The sequence below is a fragment of the Aspergillus costaricaensis genome, assembly GCF_003184835.1.
Source record: "Aspergillus costaricaensis CBS 115574 unplaced genomic scaffold BO79scaffold_1, whole genome shotgun sequence".
Classification (NCBI taxonomy): Eukaryota; Fungi; Ascomycota; class Eurotiomycetes; order Eurotiales; family Aspergillaceae; genus Aspergillus; species Aspergillus costaricensis.
Window position 1 is genome coordinate 420,905 of NW_020291801.1, and position 18,968 is coordinate 439,872.

General features: G+C 50.3%; 4 protein-coding genes across 4 annotated transcripts; 2 read left to right on the forward strand and 2 right to left on the reverse strand.

Annotated features, from left to right (window-relative positions):
* The first annotated feature begins 313 nt into the window (after window positions 1–313).
* On the forward strand, window positions 314–2,951 carry BO79DRAFT_233968 (Mis12-Mtw1 family protein). The gene is made up of 5 exons (XM_025684323.1): window positions 314–892; window positions 1,000–1,641; window positions 1,691–1,855; window positions 1,903–2,071; window positions 2,126–2,951. The coding sequence occupies exons 1-5, from the start codon at window positions 685–687 to the stop codon at window positions 2,703–2,705; spliced, it is 1,764 nt and encodes a 587-aa protein (XP_025544982.1). The 5' UTR covers window positions 314–684; the 3' UTR covers window positions 2,706–2,951.
* Window positions 2,952–9,362: 6,411 nt separating this feature from the next.
* BO79DRAFT_206038 (uncharacterized protein) lies at window positions 9,363–9,619 on the reverse strand. Its single transcript, XM_025681896.1, has one exon. It carries the CDS (start codon window positions 9,550–9,552, stop codon window positions 9,394–9,396), a length of 159 nt encoding a protein of 52 aa, XP_025544983.1. The 5' UTR covers window positions 9,553–9,619; the 3' UTR covers window positions 9,363–9,393.
* Window positions 9,620–10,415: 796 nt separating this feature from the next.
* BO79DRAFT_283559 (threonine/serine exporter family protein) lies at window positions 10,416–13,030 on the forward strand (the record flags this gene model as incomplete). Its single annotated transcript, XM_025688155.1, has 1 exon — window positions 10,416–13,030. The coding sequence occupies one exon, from the start codon at window positions 10,416–10,418 to the stop codon at window positions 13,023–13,025; it is 2,610 nt and encodes an 869-aa protein (XP_025544984.1). The 3' UTR covers window positions 13,026–13,030.
* A 2,037-nt stretch (window positions 13,031–15,067) lies between these two features.
* On the reverse strand, window positions 15,068–17,157 carry BO79DRAFT_1265 (uncharacterized protein). The gene has a single exon (XM_025677961.1). It carries the CDS (start codon window positions 16,883–16,885, stop codon window positions 15,149–15,151), a length of 1,737 nt encoding a protein of 578 aa, XP_025544985.1. The 5' UTR covers window positions 16,886–17,157; the 3' UTR covers window positions 15,068–15,148.
* Between the last annotated feature and the right edge of the window lie 1,811 nt (window positions 17,158–18,968).

Consider the following 18,968-nt stretch of genomic DNA (forward strand, 5'->3'; position numbering starts at 1 on the left):
CGGTGTCACCCGAAACGGGACTAGCGCCGTCCCCACGCGCCACGACCAAAACAAGCGCGTGCTGCGGCAACTCGCAAGAGCCAAATCCCCCCGTCATCCCGACGCCAGAGCTTGGCCCTTCTGCGCAAGGAGCCCTGTGGGAGTTTCTGCCATCCTATCTTCAATCTCGATTCGCTTGTCTCAATCGGTCGCCCGCTGTCGCCGCGTCTTCTGAACGGGTGGTTGTACCGCGCAACCCAGCTATCGACAACACGTCCCTCGGACCGCCCACACCACCCCCCCGTTTTGCGTCCCGTCCAAAGCTACCCGTCGACTACCTGCGACCGCGCGATCCCGCATTCCACCAACCTATCCCAGGTCCAAAAAGAAAATCGGAGGATTCTGTCCAAAGCACAATTGTCAATCCCAGCTAGTACTTGTCGCTTGTGAATTGTTCCGGGAGTGGAAGGATTTGGCGGTGACGGAGAGGTTCCTATCAACAACAGAAGCGGGAGGAATTCTTCGCGGCCAGCTTCAGCTTCAGCTACCATTCGCGCTTGATTTCTTCCCGGCAGGAAAGAGAACAGAGACACTGCGCGGGGCAGAACTGTATTCGACTTCTTTGCAGTTTAACATCTACGCTCCTTACTCTTTTTCATTTGTTGCCCGCCCTTACGACCCCGCCTTTTGAGTCCCGGTCCTGACATGACCGTCACTGTTTTGACGACCTCTACCACCAAGACGAAACGTCGCGAACCATTACTGGCCCTTGATATGGCAACATCCCAGGCGCAGGCGCGTCCTGCCGCGCCTGGCAGAAGCTCGGGGAGGAGAACGAGCGCGCGATTGAGTTTGAATAAGCAGGATCGGGGTGAGGAGAAGCTGAGTGCTGCGGAGAAGAAACGGAAGGCTGGTGAGTGACCTTGTGCGATTGGAGCGGAGGGCGATCGCAGTGGCGGTGATTGTCTTGTGCGATGAGGGTAATGGATGAATTGCTAATGCCTCGGCTTGGGTTTACAGTATTTGAGGAGGATATCGAGGGGTTCCAGTTCTCGCGCATCACGACCAAAAAGGCTAAGCCATCAGAGCCTAAGAAGGTACCGTCACCTGTCCCGGAAGAGCCGGCACAACCATCACCGAGACGAGGTCGACCGCCGAAGAAGCGGGTAGAGGAGAAGAAGACGGAGGTTACGGAGGAACCGAAGAAACAGGCTGAAGGGACGGGGAAGAGGAGAACGAGAGGCGCTGCGAAAACTTCAGTAGCTCCGGTCGAGCCTGCGCCTGAGCCGGAACCGCAACCACAACCACAACCACAGCAACAGCGTGCTACACGCTCAACACGAAAACACGATCAAGTCGAGACGGTGCCGTTGGAGAAGAAGCGGAGGAAAGGCAGGCCAAGCAACTCGAAAACCGATGCACTTCAACCGGAGCAGTCTCAACCGCAACCGCAACCGCAACCACGCAATGGCTTTGTGTCGCCAGAGCCGCAACAGTCCGGAACTGCTACTACAATTGCGCTACCGTTGGCGGATACGCCAGTCATCCAGCGCAACAAGGAGATGCGGGGAAAGAAATCTGTGAAAGGAGGGAATCGACGGAGCAGTCTTGGGATGAGAGGACGGCGAGCCAGCTCGCTGATCGACTCGGGGGCGTCTAATGGTGGGCAATTCGTGCCATGTGTGTCTGATGAATGCTAACAACATTGCAGCATTACCGCACAAGAAGGTTGATACCGCAGATTTCTACAAGCATATCGCGGCTGATCTGCCGGAGCCTCGGAGGATGCGTCAGCTCCTGATATGGTGTGGCACGCGGGCAATGGGTGACAAGCCATCTGGGTCGCGCTCAGAGGACGAGAGCGCCCGTTTAGCCGGTACGTTCGATAATGAGGAAGTGCATGCATAAGCTAACAAACCCCAGCGCGAGTCATACAGGAGGAGCTTCTGAAGGAGTTCTCCAGCAACTCGGAGCTTTCCAACTGGTTTGGAAGAGAGGATGCTACCCCTCCTACTCTGGTGGTCAAGAAGGAGAACCCAAAGAACATTCAAAACGCGGAAAAGATCCAGGAACTGGAAGAGCAAATACAAAGGTATGCAGTGTCTGATGGGCAGCAGCAGGCGAGAGCTAACGGTTACGTGTCAAGGCTGCAAAAAGAGCGACATGCTCTCAATGCACTCCTACGGCCAACAGACATCCCTCGAATCAAGCCTGCACCACCCGAACAACCCGAATCCGATTCCGTCCCATCATCACAACCATCACCGCCCGAACAAATCGACCTGTCTCTATTAGAACCGTCGCAACGAGAAATATTTGCACAAATAAACCCCGAAGCCGCCAAACAACAACAACCAGACACCCAGCCCATGGAAACCGAAACAGCTGCGCCCGTACCAACCCTCTTACCCCAAATGTCACCCTCTACCGTCTCCACCCGACTCTCTCGCATCACCAACTCACTCGCACCAACCCTCGACTCCCTCGCCGCTGGCATCCACGACATCGACCTCTACCGCACCATGTCCGACACAGTCTCGACTCGCATCCTCCGCATCTGCGCCGAGCGCCTCGACGAGCGCGACGCACGTCGTCGACTCGCGACAGCCGAATCCAGCGCCGACGAAACCAACAACCGTCAAGACCTCAGCCTCCGACCACGACCCCGAGAAGACCTCGGCGTGATTCTTGGGGCGTTGAGCCGGGTAGAGCGTCGCTCGACGTAGTCTCGGTACCAATCACATAGGATGACGCTTGTTACTATACATATCCATGAAAGGGAGGGAAGGGAGCGATCCATTACAATCTATTATGTCATGTATTTGCGGACTGGGCTGTGCAGGGCAGGGCAGGGACTAGCCTTGGCGTTTGATAAATTCTAATTTCGTTTTGGTTGGGCGTTAATTTTTTTTCTCTTCAGCAATGGAGTTGGGGTGTGTATGAATGGATGGATGGATGGAAGATGGATGGGGATAGGACAGGACAGGACATTGTCAGTAGGATGAATAAATAGTATACTACTCTCAGTACATTATCTGGATGAAGCTCAATCCTTCAGATTTTATCCATTTACATGTCCATACAAAGTAGTAGCAACAAGGGGACTGGATTATCAACACACAATACAACATGAATACTGATCATAGATAATCCCACAAGACAGACAGACAGACAGGTAGGGTACTTTCTTGTAAGTGAACTACATAGTACTATAGATAGTAAATAAAGTGCTGACTAGCATACATATACATATGCACCTATTCTAGTCCAATCAAGTCTAGACTACTAAGTATGTAGAAGACTAGAATCGAATCACAAACCGGTTTCTATTTCTTTTTTACGCTTATTGATTGGCGTATAGTGCTTAGTGCTTAGTGCTTATTTTAGATGTTCTGTTTATACTTACCTTTTGAAAGTTTGGAAGATGTGCAGGGCCTGCAAATGATCTGCAGTGGCTAAGCAAAGGTACTGGTGATTACGCGTCCTCAGGGATGGATGGTGGACTTGCAGTTCCAAGGTGGTGGATGACTGCACATGAATGAATGAATGAATGCATAGAAACATGCTGAAATATCTACTATAATGCATCATCATCATTCATGGATGATTAATATGGTGGTGGTGGTGGTTTATTTTTAGATACATAGCATCGTCAATTTATACATAACAGGCTGTTGAGGTGGTATGGTATGGTATGTTTCAGCCTGGATTGATGGATGGGTTTACTGTGTAAGTGATGGAAGTGGCGATAGTAGAAGTAGTATGAAGTATGAAGTAACTTAGGCTTGGCTCTCTGTGTAAGTATCATATTTAGTCTTAGAGTGTAAGTAAGGAAAGGGTTAAGTGTTGTGAAAATAATTCCTTGTTATTTAGGTTGGAATGTGGGATTGTTTCTCTTTCAGTGCCAGGTACTAGTAAAAGAATGTTATAGAATTATAGAATTATATAGAATAGAATAAGTAATAGGACTTGGTAGAATGAGGGGGGCAGGACATGGCATCTTGATATGATACTAGTATAGTAGCAAGGGGAAGAGAAGAAATCGTCACAGGTTCACTACTTACTCTCGTTTCCGCCATAGCGTTTAAGAGATATATTTTCGGGTCACCACATTTCCATCTACAGTAGTATCACTCGACATGATGAGGAGGATGATGATGATGATTGAACTACTTTCTGGTAATATTTATATATATATTAATTCCAATCATACCAGTATCTTTGATATGTGATTACAGCAACGAATGTAGCCAATTAGTATAAATGATACTAGGATATACATGCTTAGAAGTCTCGGGCATCAATGTCATATATCTGCTTTTGGGCACTATTGATATAATCAATTGTTATCATTCATATAGTGATAAATCTATCTGAGAATTAATTACCTACTCAACCCATCTCTAGTCTAAGTGACAAACCTACCAGTTCTCAAACAACCCACTAGTCCCTGAAGTAAAAACTAATACCTAAGTAGCAAATGATCAAATGACTGCAGATTAACACGCTTAGTTTTCTTCTAGAACTAACGAACTACCCACCGATCAACATAGGTAATCATGGACGTTTTCGTTGGGCAGCAATCAATTCTGTCCCCTTCCCCTTTTATTTCCCGAAAGGTTGTTTTGGTCGTTATCAGAGAAAGAAAGAAAAGACGCGAGGCAGAGTGGGGAAAGGGAGATGATCGACTAGCGGCAATGACGAGATTCCGATAGTTTCGGCTAGGTACAGTGGTTGCTGGAGTAGCGTGGCTTAGTTTCTTAGGTTTCAGGTGCTGCCGGTTAGATAGGGGATGAGTATCCAGCATCAGTAGTGTATATTGTGGAGAGAATAGATATGGTCATGTGGTTGTATCTGGTGCTGTAACCTTGTATGGTTTAGCTAGGAGCTAGACAATGTTAGGTGATTGGGTGCGTACATGATGTGATGTGTTGATCATGAAGATTTAAAAGATCAGTAGTTAATACTATGTCTCATTATTAGCTTATTTGTCGTGTGATGCTCAGGAAATACTTGTATGTTCTTGTGTGATGGAGAGTCCGACGCACGGATGCCAAGCTAGGAGATACAAACCTTGTGTTATTTTGGTGTTTGGTGTGTGTGCATGTGTTTCTAGATGCAGTTATCTCTGGCGACTCCTGATGAATTGCGTTATCCTCTGGTAGCACTTGCTGCTGGCTCTGATTTGTACTGGATAAAGATCAAGTTGTACACGCTGCATATTATGCGGGGTTCTGATCAGCATCTGCTGAGAGGTACTGTTAGCCAGTCGGCACATTTTTCAAGTAATATGAAAGTGCGCGATAAAAGTACTTGGAGAATGGATCCATGTGAACGCGACTGTTATCGGCGGCGAGGCTCAAGGCCTAGACCTGGAATAGTCATCTTCAACGACAGCTTGATCCCCCGGAAGTCTGCGGACAAGCACCTCGTGTCTGATGTCAATATAGACCAGCTGACAGCATCATGACCGATCGGTCTAGACAGTCACTGGAAGAAGCATTGAAGGTTTATGTAAGGACTGGATGGATGGGTGGAGCCCAGTCAGCCAGCAAGATGGTAGCTGGCCTGGACTGCTAGGTTCCAATATTTAACCTTTCCGGTGCTCCAGGCATCCTCGCCAAGTACCTGGCTGTGGCAACAGCAGCACCAATTAGACTTGAGGTGTGAGTCATTGAGTCATCGCTCATTGCATTGAGATATTTTCTTCTTGTCTGAGGAAGTTTGACTGCTGTTGTTGTGCCACGCGCATTGATTAGGTGGCTTGTTGCTGCAGCCGCAGATGGCCAACTGCGCGATCAGGAGAAAGGCTCCGGGGAGCATTCCAGGCCATTGAAAAACATCAACCGGCAAGACAAGAATGAGAGAAAATGTCTGACAGTCAAGTAAAGGTAAAAAAGTACATCGGGCCAGGCGGGTTCAACTGTCAAATAAGCTCTGCCCCGCCCCTGACAAGGCCCGGAAAGAGTTGAACCAAGGAACCTTCTCGCCCGAGCCACCGGTGGCTGATCTACGGGCGCTGACAGTCGGCGCTCGTGGATGATGCCGGGTGTCTACCATGCCCGATTACATTCATTGTGCAACTCTGCACTGAAGAATGTGAATGCCATTATTGCACAGATCCCCAAGCGATGGCCCGTCAGCATATATGTGCATCCGCCGGCTCGGCAGCCTCCCCTCCCCGGTGTCACTGGTAGGACCGACAGCCATAGTGTGTAATGTCGTCGCACTCCCGATTGCAGAATTAAGTATTGGTCCCTGCGTCTGTGCAGGAGTCACAGGAATCCTCGGCATTTCTTGTCAGAGTGGCACAGTGAGCACAGTTGGGAGCTGAACCTTGCATTTGGGGAAAATTTTTGGGTTACCGTGAAAGCTGAGGAATCGTCCAGGATGGAGCGGGATGTACGAGGCGTCTGCTGGAGCTACGTCAATGACTAGACGACCACATGAAGAACATCAATTCTGCATCACGATGAAAGAGGAGTGGTGACCTAACCACTCTGGAGTACAGAAGTATTGAGCTGAGCTCAAAGAGCCCATCGTGTAACCCCATCCCCATCCACTTCTCTTTCCCGGAAGAGCCCTTGACATTATGGGAAGGTGAGTGATACAACCAAGCAGAGTCGGGAGCAAATTCGAGCACAGGAGTGAAGAATTCATGTACTTTGGATGATGCCGACTTGTGTAAGGCGGGGAGACGGGATTCATATTCAGTTCATCGTCAGTTTCGAGAGTCTAGGCATCTCTTTGTCCTTACTGTGCAGGGTAAAAGGTCTACAAAAGTGAGTTTCTAATTATACCTGCCAACTTCTACTCTGCCTTGCTGTCTGATGCAGGCCAGGCAGACAAATATGGCAGTGGGGCGGTCGCATTAGCTCTGCGCATCACCGCGAAGATCATGGAGCCGGCGGATCTGCTGTGACGACGACACAGCGAGTGAGCGATTCGGGGAATGTGGATCGGCGACATTACCACCGCCATGCCGTCTGAGAGGGAACGCCCACCAGCCCAAGTAAGGAGCTGAAACGACCTATGGAGTACTTAGTTTCAACGTCTCAAGTATCGCCTTTCTGATGATGATGATGATGATGTTGTGTTTGTCATGAGAGGTTCCCGTCATGCTCCGGAATTTCTTTGCTTCCTGGAGGTCATGTTCCATAGCGACCTCATAGATAGCATTGTCAAGTAGTGTAGTACGCTATCGAAAGTCCATCGAGTCTAGAGGAGAGGAAACAAACCAGGGTTTTCAGCTACAGACAACAGCCATCGGACTGGATGGAGGGAGACAACAGTAGAATTCTCACCGGGAATTGCCACCTGTGCATCGGCACGGCTTAATTGGGCGATCCGAGTAGAAGGAGGGGGAAAGAACTTGAAAGACAAGTAAGTGCACGGAGCAACAACAGCCTGAGGGGGGCAACACAACTCCCAATAAATGGATTTGGTTCGGTGAAGATCAGAAACTGTCATCCCCTATGTGGATCAGCAGGGACCTTCTTGGGACTAGGAGGGGGGTTTTTACCAAGGCAGCCGTCCATACTATCCAGCAGTAGTCTGCAGTAGTGCCCAGAGGAAGAAAGAAAATGGAGAATTGGAAATGCAGGAAAACAGATGGAGATGGAGATGGAGGACGAAGGAAAGGAAAGAAAAGGAAAGGGAAGAAAAAAATGGTGGGTGCGCCAGAGTGAACATACATACAGTGTACATACAGTACAGGCAGGCACGCAGGCAGGCAGTCAGTCAGTGACTGATGCATCCACCCATCCATCTCCCACACCCACTCTGGCTTCCCTCCCTCCACCCAACCCCAACCTCACCTTCTCCTTTCCTCCTCCCCTCCCTTTCTCCATTCCTTTCCATCCATCTCCCCCTCTGACACAATCCACCCACCCATGTGATGGATTCCAAAGATTTCCCCGAAGCTTCGTAATCCAGCAACTTGGCTGCACCGCCGACCCACCCACGCTGCTCGAGAAACATCCAAGACTTGCTGTTCTCTGTGAGTCGAGAATGAAATCGATCCATCGTCATCGCCATGGCCAATGTCATTTCCGATCGATGGGCAGTTTATGCGCCGCACAAATCAGAGTACGGAGTGCACCTCCCTGCAAGCGTCTTCATCCACACCATGTCTGGCGGACCTGAAACTATCGGTCTTCAGTCTGCAATGATCGGGTAGCCGACATAGGCCCTGGCAAAATAGACCCATGGCTTATGGCTTGCTCCCGGAGTAGCCGCCACGGGCTCAACAGTCATAGATAGCTAGTCCAGCCTTTTCAGAGGGTCGGACTTTCGGTTTGGGGTCCGCGATCCGGTTCGGGCGCTAAAGTGGGTGATAAACCTGGGTTCCTTCTTCCGGACCCAGCCACGGTCCCACTCGGGGCTTTGAGAGAACCTGAAAAAAGAAAACAAGGGAATGAGCTTGACCTGACGCGAGCAATTGCATTCATCAAGCTTTTCGCGCCCAATAGATACCGCCCGCGGTAACCTATGGATCTTCCCTTCCCTCAATGGTTCCAGAAGGCCCAGCCCAGACCTTCCAGGCACTTCAAGTTTTCCAGTCGGGCGGTGGAGTCTTCCCCCCCGATTGACAGGCCTCCACTTTCAGAGACAGAAAAACAAATACCAGGAGAATTATGTATTCAGCAAACAGGAAACACAAATAAAAGCAACAATGACATCCACCACCACATAGATACCTTACGTGGATCATACCGAGTAAGTAAACATGGAATTAACAGCTGCAACAGAAAAACAACAAAATCAATAGAAAGAGACACTATCGCCGAGTTCTGTCCGGCAACAAGCCCAACACCACAAAACTACCACCACCAATAACTACCCGGAGCAATGGAAACTACTATCAGAACCCAAGCACTCTGACGGGCTGCTATGGGTCCTGTGTTTCCAGTGGCTTCCTGCTGCAATCCCTTTATCCGGTCTCCATCTAGGCCAAGGTGGCTTCCCCCTTGGGCCAAGTGGTACCGCATCGTGGAGCCTGTGGAACCGGTTCCGTCGATAATGCTGCCCGCATCTAAGATAGTAGCAGTAGGAAAGGAAAGAAAAAAAAATAATAATCTCACTGCTCGCTCGCCGATGTATGAGCGCCACTGAATTATATCGGGGGCTAGGTGTCCACTATTCTCCTCCTGCCCTCCTGATCGTGCTCATGAAGCAGCTTGGATTGAAAGCCATGTGTCTGGCTTGATGGGCTCAGCTGGTGAGCACTAATAGCACTTCGGACACATACAATCCAGTGTATCTTATCGAAACCCGCTGAAAGAAGAGTGGGCATTTGACTTTGGATTATTTATAAGGAAGACCTTGTCCGTGTCTAGCCCTCTGGGGGTCTCTGTGATCCATCCACTCAGATTCGTCACGGTTTCAACTCTTCCGGCCAAGGCAGTGATTCGACTACTCCCAGGTGGCAACCACGCCTTGGGCACCCGAAGCAGCGTCTGATACAAAACTTCCCCTTCCCCCTACTCTCTTTGAGATCACCATCCCCTGCCCTGCCACCCCCGTTGTCAGGCACAGACGCCCCGATCTTTTAACCCCGAATTGACAATTCATTTTTATCATATTATTCCGCGAACTCTCGTCCGCTACACAAGGCCAAGGATAGGTCGCGCACATCCACTCTCTTCATATGACCATCGTGGTGCTTGGAGCTCCGTGATTGGTCCTGTCTGTCTCTAACCCGTGTTCACATTTCCCAGATTCGGCTGCTTTCGTCCAGCGGTGCACTTCTCTTGAGCTCGTTCTCTTATCTCTCTCTCCATCATCACCTGCCGGCCCCCTTCATCCTCGTCCCTCAGGTAGGAGACCGAGTATAAGCTCCCCTCCTTTTTCGCAATCTTTCCCGGTGGCCCTCCTCACTCCTATTTCCCCTTCGATCCGACGGAGGAATTCTTTCTTTTTCAGGCTGTATCAATATTGGGCTATGTACCCGTGACGTACTTTCATTCCTTGTGGCGGGCCCTTTATCCCTTTCAACCTACCTCTGTGACTTCTCTTTCTTGAAGTCCAAGTTCACGTTGGTGAGAAGAAGTGGAAAAAGAAAACGTATCACCATTCTTATCTGTGTCCGTCATTCCTTGACCTTGGCTCAAAATTTGCGAGGTGCGTTTTGTGACCAACCACATCTCATGATAATGATGCAAGTTACATATTGACGCGGTTGCTAGGCTGCTGGAACAAGTTTCGCACATCAAAACCCCTTGGACAACATTAGGCTGCAATTCTCAAGTGACTGTCTCTTTTTCTCCGTGTTGAGTTTGTTCAGGGAAATCAAAAATATTGGAAGAGAAAAAAAAAATAAGATTGGAAGAAGAGCTATCATATCTGGGCGAGAACAAAGCAGAGGTAACACAAAACGGACTGCAGATTCCGTGAGTTGAGACCAAGCTTCCGCCAGTCACGTAAAGCAATTAAAAATGGCTGGCGGCTATTTTGATCTGCCCATATCATCCACCTCCAGGCGTTCGAGCCTTACTGATGTATCTGGAGGAGCAAGCAGATCATCCCCAGGGCCGCGTGTCCTGACCCCCCTACCGACCCCCAATGAGAGCTCGCAAGAGAGGTTGCCGGATCCAAGCGGAGCTCAGGGCAGTCTGAGGAATGCAGCAATCCCCAGGAGCGCGAATCGGGTCAAATTCACGGTCAGCGAAGCTGGTCTTGGCACCAGTCCCTCTGAGTCGACGTCAGCGGCCCGGTTTGTTGGAAGGGGGTCGTCGCTACCGCAAAGACCATTGCCCACTGCCAGCATTCCATCAGCAGTTAAGGCTTTCCCTAACCCCCAATCAGTGCCTTTGATCGATATCAGCCCCAGTCCAAAAGTAGGTGTCACGGGCCTCACGGTCCACTCAGCATCCAGTTCTACGGGTGCCACTGGCGATGATGATGAGGTCAGTAATGAGAAGGGGAGGGCGATTCATTCAGCACAAGAGAGAGCCCAACGGCTGGCATCCGTGCTGCACCAATCCTCTAAAACTCCGAAGTCCAGTCCTTGGCCGAGTCGACCGTCCTCCATCGCATCTACTCCTTCAGAGGCGGCGCTACCCTTTGAGGATGGAGATGAGATTCCCATGATAAGTCTTTCCGAAAAGCAATTTGGCGATTTTTCAGACGACGATGACCTGGGCCCACTGAACGGCCGACAATCGATCCGAACTTCTCAAGCCCACCAACTAGTCAGACAAATGACTCGAAGCGATCTTGATTTTTTGAGCCGGCTCCAAGCCCCCTCGGCAGGGCTGGAGTCCGGACAAGTCACTCCCCTTGAAGAGAGGGACCCTGACGCCTATGTCGAACGACCGACACATTACCGCGGCGGCATCCTCTCCTCTTTACTCAAACTTTACGATCAACCCGGTAGCCACTATTCGCGGGGCCGGAATGCCAGCTTGCGCCGGAGCAGCACGGGAGAGTTCAGTAGTCGAGGGTTATCCCCAGACCCTACCTGGAAGTCTCAACGGCCCAGGAAGTGGTATGAAAAATCACCTAACCAGTCGAGCACTTCGCTGGCTGGCTCGACGGCCAAGAACTCTACGAGCTCTCCAATCGCGATGCTCAAGCGCTCGCGTAGCAGTGGAGCCATTCCAAACGTACCAAAGCGGATGGGCAAGCCGCAGCTCGAGGATGAGATTCGTATCACGGTCCAGATAGCCGAACTTCTCTCCCGTCAGGGATATCTCATCCGGCTTTGCCGGGCTTTGATGAAGTACGGTGCTCCTACCCACCGAATGGAGGAATATATGAAGATGACGGCTCGCGTCTTGGAAGTTGATGGCCAGTTTCTATATATACCTGGCTGCATGATTATCTCGTTTGATGATGCTTCTACCCACACCACCGAGGTTAGATTAGTCCGAAGTCCCCAGGGGGTTGATCTGGGCCGACTCTGCGATGTGCATCTGATTTACAAGGAGGTGATTCATGGTGTGATTGGAGTTGAAGAGGCCATTCAACGGTTGGACGAGATCCTGAAGCAGAAGAACAAGTACCCAGTGCCACTTGTTATTCTTATTTACGGATGTGCCAGCGCCTGCGTCGGTCCTTTCGCGTTCAACGCACGACCCATTGATATGCCAATTGCCTTTTTGCTCGGATGTCTTTTAGGAACCCTCCAGCTCGTACTTTCGCCACGTTCAAATCTTTACGCCAATGTTTTTGAGATCTCCGCAGCAGTCCTAACTTCGTTCTTGGCCCGGGCTTTTGGCAGCATCCGCTATGGAGATGGGCGGCTTTTCTGCTTTTCTGCTTTAGCTCAATCTTCGATTGCACTGATCCTGCCTGGATATATGGTGTTGTGCGCTAGTCTGGAGTTGCAATCGCGCAGCATTGTTGCCGGGTCTGTCCGCATGGTCTATGCCATCATCTACTCCCTCTTCCTCGGGTTCGGGATCACGATCGGAACCGCAGTCTACGGACTATTGGATGGTGATGCATCTTCGGACTACACATGCCCACCGAGTCCCATCACCAATGAATATCTTCAGCATTTTCCTTTTGCGGTCCTCTTCACCTTCTGCCTCGCAATCATCAATCAAGCGAAGTGGAAGCAGATCCCCATGATGTTGATTATCTCCTTCGCAGGATACGTGACGAATTACTTTGGCACCAAGAGGTTTTATTCCAGCACTCAAATATCCGGTGCGTTGGGTGCGTTCGTCATCGGGGTCATGGGAAACCTTTACAGTCGGCTACGACACGGATTTGCGGCTGCTGCGATGCTGCCCGCCATCTTCGTTTTGGTCCCGTCTGGTCTCGCTGCCAGCGGGTCACTCATTTCAGGCATTGCGGCAGCGGAACAGATCACCACGTCGACCTCTCCTTTCGCTGTCGTCTCCAACGGGACACAGGGCTTCGTGGACGCAGCAAAGAATCTATCGAGCCCAAATTTCGATCGCGAGTTCCACGGTGTCGTTCTCGACATCGGTTACGGAATGATCCAGGTAGCAGTCGGCTTCACTGTGGGCCTATTCCTGGCTGCCTTGGTTGTTTATCCGCTTGGAAAGAAGCGAAGTGGACTCTTCAGCTTCTAGATGACGTGCCTCGATCACATTCCCCTCCCTCTCTCTCTCTCTCTCTCTCTCTCTCTCTCTCTCTCTCTTTCTCTTCTACACTCGCGTCTTGATTGTCTTTTGTGCTGTGTCTGATGGAGCGAATTGTCGTGTTATTCAGCGTGATTTATATTGGTCCCTTCACTTTAGTTTGATTTCTTTCTGGTGTCAAAGTCCTTCTTTTCTCGGAATTTCCTCACTATTTGGGCTCGATCTTGCTATTCATGCATATATATCCGTCATTTCTCATCCGGTTACTCTCCTTGTCTGTTCGGGTTTGATTCTTTTGATAGGATTGCAAGCGTTCCCTGCGTATATTTGTTGTACTTTGTCATCCACACAGGCGTGTGTCGATTCCTTTCTCCCCCCTGGTTTGTACCAATTATTCCTTCTCTTTTTTTGTCTTCTTCTCTTTTCTGCGTCTACAAAAGCAAAGCTACGGCAGTTCGGTTCACATGTTACAACATCTTTGGTGGGATACTAATCTTTTTGCACTGATCTGCTCCTGATACATGCAAGTTGAGTTGATCGATATACTATACTGCGTTACTTACATCTACTGCCACCACCAAAGCTAGCCCTACGACGGCTTATTACTAGATAGAAGATACGATACCACGAATAATGATCAACTACGAACATATCTCGCATAGAAACCAGTCCCTCTTTGGTACAGCTTAGTCCTATCCCCTCCTTCTATAAGCCTCTACTTAGCAACGAAAACATACCTCATCTCCAGTATAATATGCCACCGTAAAACTGGGGTAGTGGTATTGTGAGATAGTTACACCGCCCCCTCCCTCAAAAAAAGGCCCTCTACTCAATTATCATCATGCAACCCACGTACTCAGAAACACCTTTTTCATGATATCTTAATCATAATAATAATAATAATAATAATCATCATCATCATCATCATCATAATCTTTTCTACCCTTGCGGCCAGCCTTATTCCTCGGCCTCGCACTCTGCCACTCGCACGCAATATCAGATTCAAAATTCTCCCTCCGCTCCGTCTCTCTCTTTCTCCTCCTCTTCCTCCTCACCTTCGCGCCCTCTCTTAGTGAATCAATAGCCTAGCAGAGCAGATTTAGCCATAGCTGCAGTACGTACGTAACCAACCAACCATCCTCAGAACATTCCTTCCTGCTTTGTCACCCTTTCTCTCTCTTTCTATATATTTTCCATGTTCTTGTTAGATGTTACCTCATCAGCTTGTAGTTAGTATGTACTAGATCACAAAACTGATGAATGAACAAGTTACTAAATGATAGCAGGTATTTACTACTAGTGACAGTTGGAAGGGGCGGTGAAAGAGTACAGATACTGTCAGTATGTGTAGATTTGCATTAAGAGCAGAGTAGTAGTAAAAGCCAAGGTCCACTTAAGCATATAGGTAGCAGTAGCCCTCTAGCATTCAGTATCCAGTAGTGTCCAAACTCTGGTCAAAAACAACAAAAAAGAAAGAGCATACATAGCCAGATGTATGTACGTACAAGTAAGTAAAAATATCCCCGTCCCCAGATGGACCAGTGCTAGGAAAGGAAAGTAAAAAAGGAAGTAGTAATGGGGCGAGTCAAGCACGGTCCATTACCAATTCCAGCAGATTCTTGCGATTGGAAGAATCGAAAAGACACCAGTTCAAGTGGGCAGGGAGAATAACAAACAGATAAGGAAAATCTTGATTTAATGATTCTGGTCTCGTGGTTCATCAATCTGTTCAGGTCGAAGGAAAGAATAAGAAGGGGAAGAGAGAAAAAGAGGGTGCGAATAATAACAGTTAGAAAAGAATTCACATTTCATCCGAGGCTTGCTTCGTCAGACAGAAAGATTGGGTCATCGACGGGGCAGAGTCCTGGCCATGTGTCCATGCACAGTGTCAAAAAGGAGAGAGAGAAGCTTAGGCTGGGGCTGAGGGTCTCTCTCTCAAAAACCCTGCCATGACATCAAGATTAACCGTCTAGTTTATTCCGGGTAGAAATAGAACTGCGGTGCCTGCAGGAGCTCAAATCCAACAACAAGAAAAAATACAAACAGAAAAAGACAATTCATCCAAGCTTTGCGCATCCGTTACGTCTCAAGTCATATTATGTACGACGTTGGCATTACATGATCGGGGTCTTACGCTTTTCAGCGCTGGAGAGCACAAGCATCGGAGTCTTGCGTCTTTCCTGACCCTGAGCTACCGTCTTCTGGCCAGCGACGACAGCAGCCACTGAGGGTGATCCGGTTCGCGGAGAGGCCTGATCCGCTCGAACCTCGGCAAACTTCCCGCCAAAGAAACCGCCATCTTCGCTGATGGGGGTGGTGTTGTACGGGCTATCCTGAGATCGGCGTTCTCGGGAAGACCTCTCCTTCCTCTCAGAACCAATGGCTCCGTTCGCAGCGGCGCGAAGACTACCCAGGCTGGGCTTGCTGGACAGGCTACCACTGCGAACCGTGGCATCATCCCCATCGGAGAACGTGAATTCCTTCTCGCTCGCAGGAGTATTGGTACCACCACTGCTATGGCAGCCAAAGCTCCGAGTTTCGCCACGACGTTCGATGCCCGCACGAACCAAGTTGTGCACCGCACGTCGACGTTGACGGGTGGCGAAGTTCTTACTTCCCTCGTGCTTCGATGTTGGCTTGGCTGTAAGCTCCTCAAGAGACGGTGGTCCACGGGGTTGGCGGATCGGGTGCTCGCCCGCACGAGCCTGTCCGGGCCCAAAAGTTCCAGTAGCTGGGGTCTGAGGCAACGCCGCAGTCTTGGGAGCCGCGGGTGTGATGGCAGTGTTAGCCTTGGCCGTGTCAAGTGGCATCTTGAGCGCGGGGTTAAAGGATGAGCTCTTCTTGTGACCCCTGCGGAAGGCATTGGCCGAGGGAGGAGGCAGAGGGGCAGTCTCTTGCGGGGATGAACGGCCGCTGGGAGGAGACACAGGCTGAGAAACATTCACAGGAGAGTGGCGATTTTCAGGCGGCGGTGACACCTCAGCTCTGAAGGTAGGCACCTGAACAGAGGGAGACTGGGTCTCCTCTTCCTGGTACTGTGGCGAGCTGTCCTGCTGGAAGGTATTGTCATAGATATAGTTTTGCTGCCCAGTCAAGGGGTTGTAAACCGAGTAGAGCCCCGGCTGTCCAGGAACAGGCTGCACCACGGGCTGCACGCCCTGCTGAAGCTGTTGCTGATAGAAACCCATACCAGGGAGGGACAGAGGAGAATAATCCTGCTGCTGCTGCTGCTGGTGGATCACAGGTGTTCCGAGATTAAGACCCTGAAACTGCTGAGCGGCCGCGGTGACGCTGATCAGCTGCTGCTGCAAGCGCTGCTGCTGGGCAGCCAAGAAGAGGTTGGTCGACATCAACTCAGCGTACAGGCTTTCGTCGATATGCGTATCGCCAGCGATGTCAAGAGCCGGAGGTGCGAGCACCTGCTCCGGCAGAGTGTACATGGGGCGGCCCGTGTTCATGTCCAGACCCTGGTTGACGGCTAACGAATGACGAGGGAATCCGGTTCCCATGGCGGTTTGAGGAACGCGATCTGCAGTTCGGTTCGAATGATTGCCATATCTATCACCTTCGAAGCCAAGGTGCTGCTGGCGCTGGGTAGCCGAGGGCATCGTGGCTGACTTAGGAGCCGTCCTTAAGCCAGCGAGAAGGTGCGAACGGCTGGTGCGCGGAGTCGGCATTGGTGCAGATGGCTGAGACTCATCGATAGTCGAGATGTGCGGTGGAGGCACGCTCAGACGCTTGATATGGGAACCTTTCCTGCGTGACCCAAAGCTGGCTCCAGGCACCCCGAGGGCACTGCCATTGTTGAAAGAGGAGTTGTAGGTCATTTGAGCAAGACCGCCAGCGTCCATACTCGTAGCTGTAAAGGAGTATAAAACAGTATGTGCAATTGACGAAACGAAATGGTGCTAACGATTTAGCGATCGGAGACGCGATGAGGTCGACCACAAAGGATCTTTCGGCGTATTAAAATATTACAAGGTCGAGGATAGGATGGAGCACCGAAGAAATAACCGACAACCGGGAAACGGAGGGGTTAATAGGTAGGCAACGAACGGGGCGAAAGTCCGGACTCCCTGTGGGAAGCGGTGTTAGCCTGGCTTTTGGGGGCAGTGTCCACGGAGAAATTCAGCGTACCTGCAGAATACAAAAGGCACACACAGAGATGTGCTTTGGTAGAATAGGCGAAAAAGGCCAATGAGTGATTAATAACCAGGTGTACAAGCGATTATAAGGCCGGGCGTCGTCAGAAGCCGATGAAAAGATTCAGCTAGCTCACGAGACGGAAGATTGGGATGCGACCGGTGAGAAAGGAAGACCTGAGCGAGTCTCGGATGACGAGAGGACGGAGGTTCTCTGTATTAAAAGACAGAAGATAAGAAACGGACCGGAGATGCTCTGCAACTCCCTTGTAACCGTAGAAAATGATGCTTGAGACACAAGATGCAGTTGACGAGAAGGTTTGGTCTGCCGTTCAGACCGTCGAGATGGGAGGAGCACGCGGTCGCGGTAGGGAGGGTAAATTCAAAACTTTTTCGCTTTTCTGGCGGAGTGTTCCTTGATGCTTTTTTTTATCCACTTTTCTTCTCTTTTTAAACTAATCCTCCTTTTGTGCCTCTCCGATTTGTGACTGCTATTTTCCGCACGTCGAACCTGACGAAAAGAAAGAAGTGGAGGAAGAAACGAGAGGCGACGCCGGGTTGCTTCGTTTCGGGAGTTCGGCGCGTGTTTGGCCGCTATTTTTCTTTTTTTCTTTTTTTCCGTGCCTTTTTTTTTTCCTTTTCCCAGTTCGAGTTCCGCGCTTAAGAGAGGACCGTCCAGTTAACCGGGAGCCCCAGGCAGACCACCCAAGGAACTTCAAGTTCTTTTAGAATGTTAAGCCAACAACAGCAACGGTTCGTGGGAAAGACGGAGAGTAAAGGATTAGGAAATGAAGGTAAAAAGTAGAAGTAGCGAGATGAATAGACACTGATGGAGAAGGAATGAAGGGAAAAGGGGGGAATGATGAAGAACTGAAGTCGGGGTGGGTAGGGGAAGGGTTGGTAAGTGGTGAGAGGCTGAGGGGGGGGAACAGAGAAAGAGGGCGACCGAGAGGAGAGAAGAGAGAAAGACGGAGAGAGGAGGAAAGGGAAAGAGAGGAACCAGCGGGGAAGGGAGAAAAGAGGAGTTGGTAGTGAATAGGAATAGCAATAGGGACGACCAGGGAAATGAAAGGAGACGAAGAAGAAAGAGAAGCAGCAGCAGCAGCAGCAGGAGGGAAAGGGACAGCAAGCAGACCCGGAGAAGAAGGGAACTGGAACTATTGATTGGGATCGATCATGCGAATCACTCTACTTACTACTACTCTTAGTAGTAGTACTTACTACTTACTACAAGCAGTTACTGGTAGTGACTTGACTCTCCTGGATGGCCTGGGAAGTCTGCCTGAGACGCTCGCCTGTCGCTCAGGCGCTGTTGTGCTTCCTGATTGGCTCGCTTTAGCTCCCCTTAGACCAAAGAGGACTAGCGGAAGGAGGGGGCGACTGGCCAATTGTCCAACGAGGCCTCCTGATTGGTGCCAGCACCCAAATCCCCCGTGGGTGCCTGAGGTGCCACGGCCAGACTGCCTCCAACTTCCAGTTCCCCCAACTTATCGTGCGAGACGAGGATCTTCAGGAAATGAGCCGACCCTCTTTTCATCAGTAGCACAACACTGAAGTAATTAATATCAAATCACTATTCCAACGATGAGTGGTCATCTGACCTTCCTTATCTGATTCACCCCATGGCCATCCCGGTCCTCTCAACATTGCATGGCTCCAAAGCCCATCTTTATCTCTCACCAAGCCCCTCCCAGGGTCCCTCTACGGAGTGCACCGGAACGTGGTAACCGCTTGCACGGAGCTTCCCCTGCCCAAATCGCTGCAGATACCCAGGTGCTGTGCTCAGGACAGG

Excerpts from the sequence above, each read along its gene's own strand:
- BO79DRAFT_233968 (XM_025684323.1), top strand. The coding sequence starts at position 685 with ATGACCGTCACTGTTTTGACGACCTCTACCACCAAGACGAAACGTCGC. Across the intron at positions 893-999 it reads GGAGAAGAAACGGAAGGCTG|TATTTGAGGAGGATATCGAG; the intron begins GTGAGTGACCTT and ends TTGGGTTTACAG. Across the intron at positions 1,642-1,690 it reads CGACTCGGGGGCGTCTAATG|CATTACCGCACAAGAAGGTT; the intron begins GTGGGCAATTCG and ends ACAACATTGCAG.
- BO79DRAFT_206038 (XM_025681896.1), bottom strand. The coding sequence starts at position 9,552 with ATGAATTGTCAATTCGGGGTTAAAAGATCGGGGCGTCTGTGCCTGACA.
- BO79DRAFT_1265 (XM_025677961.1), bottom strand. The coding sequence starts at position 16,885 with ATGGACGCTGGCGGTCTTGCTCAAATGACCTACAACTCCTCTTTCAAC.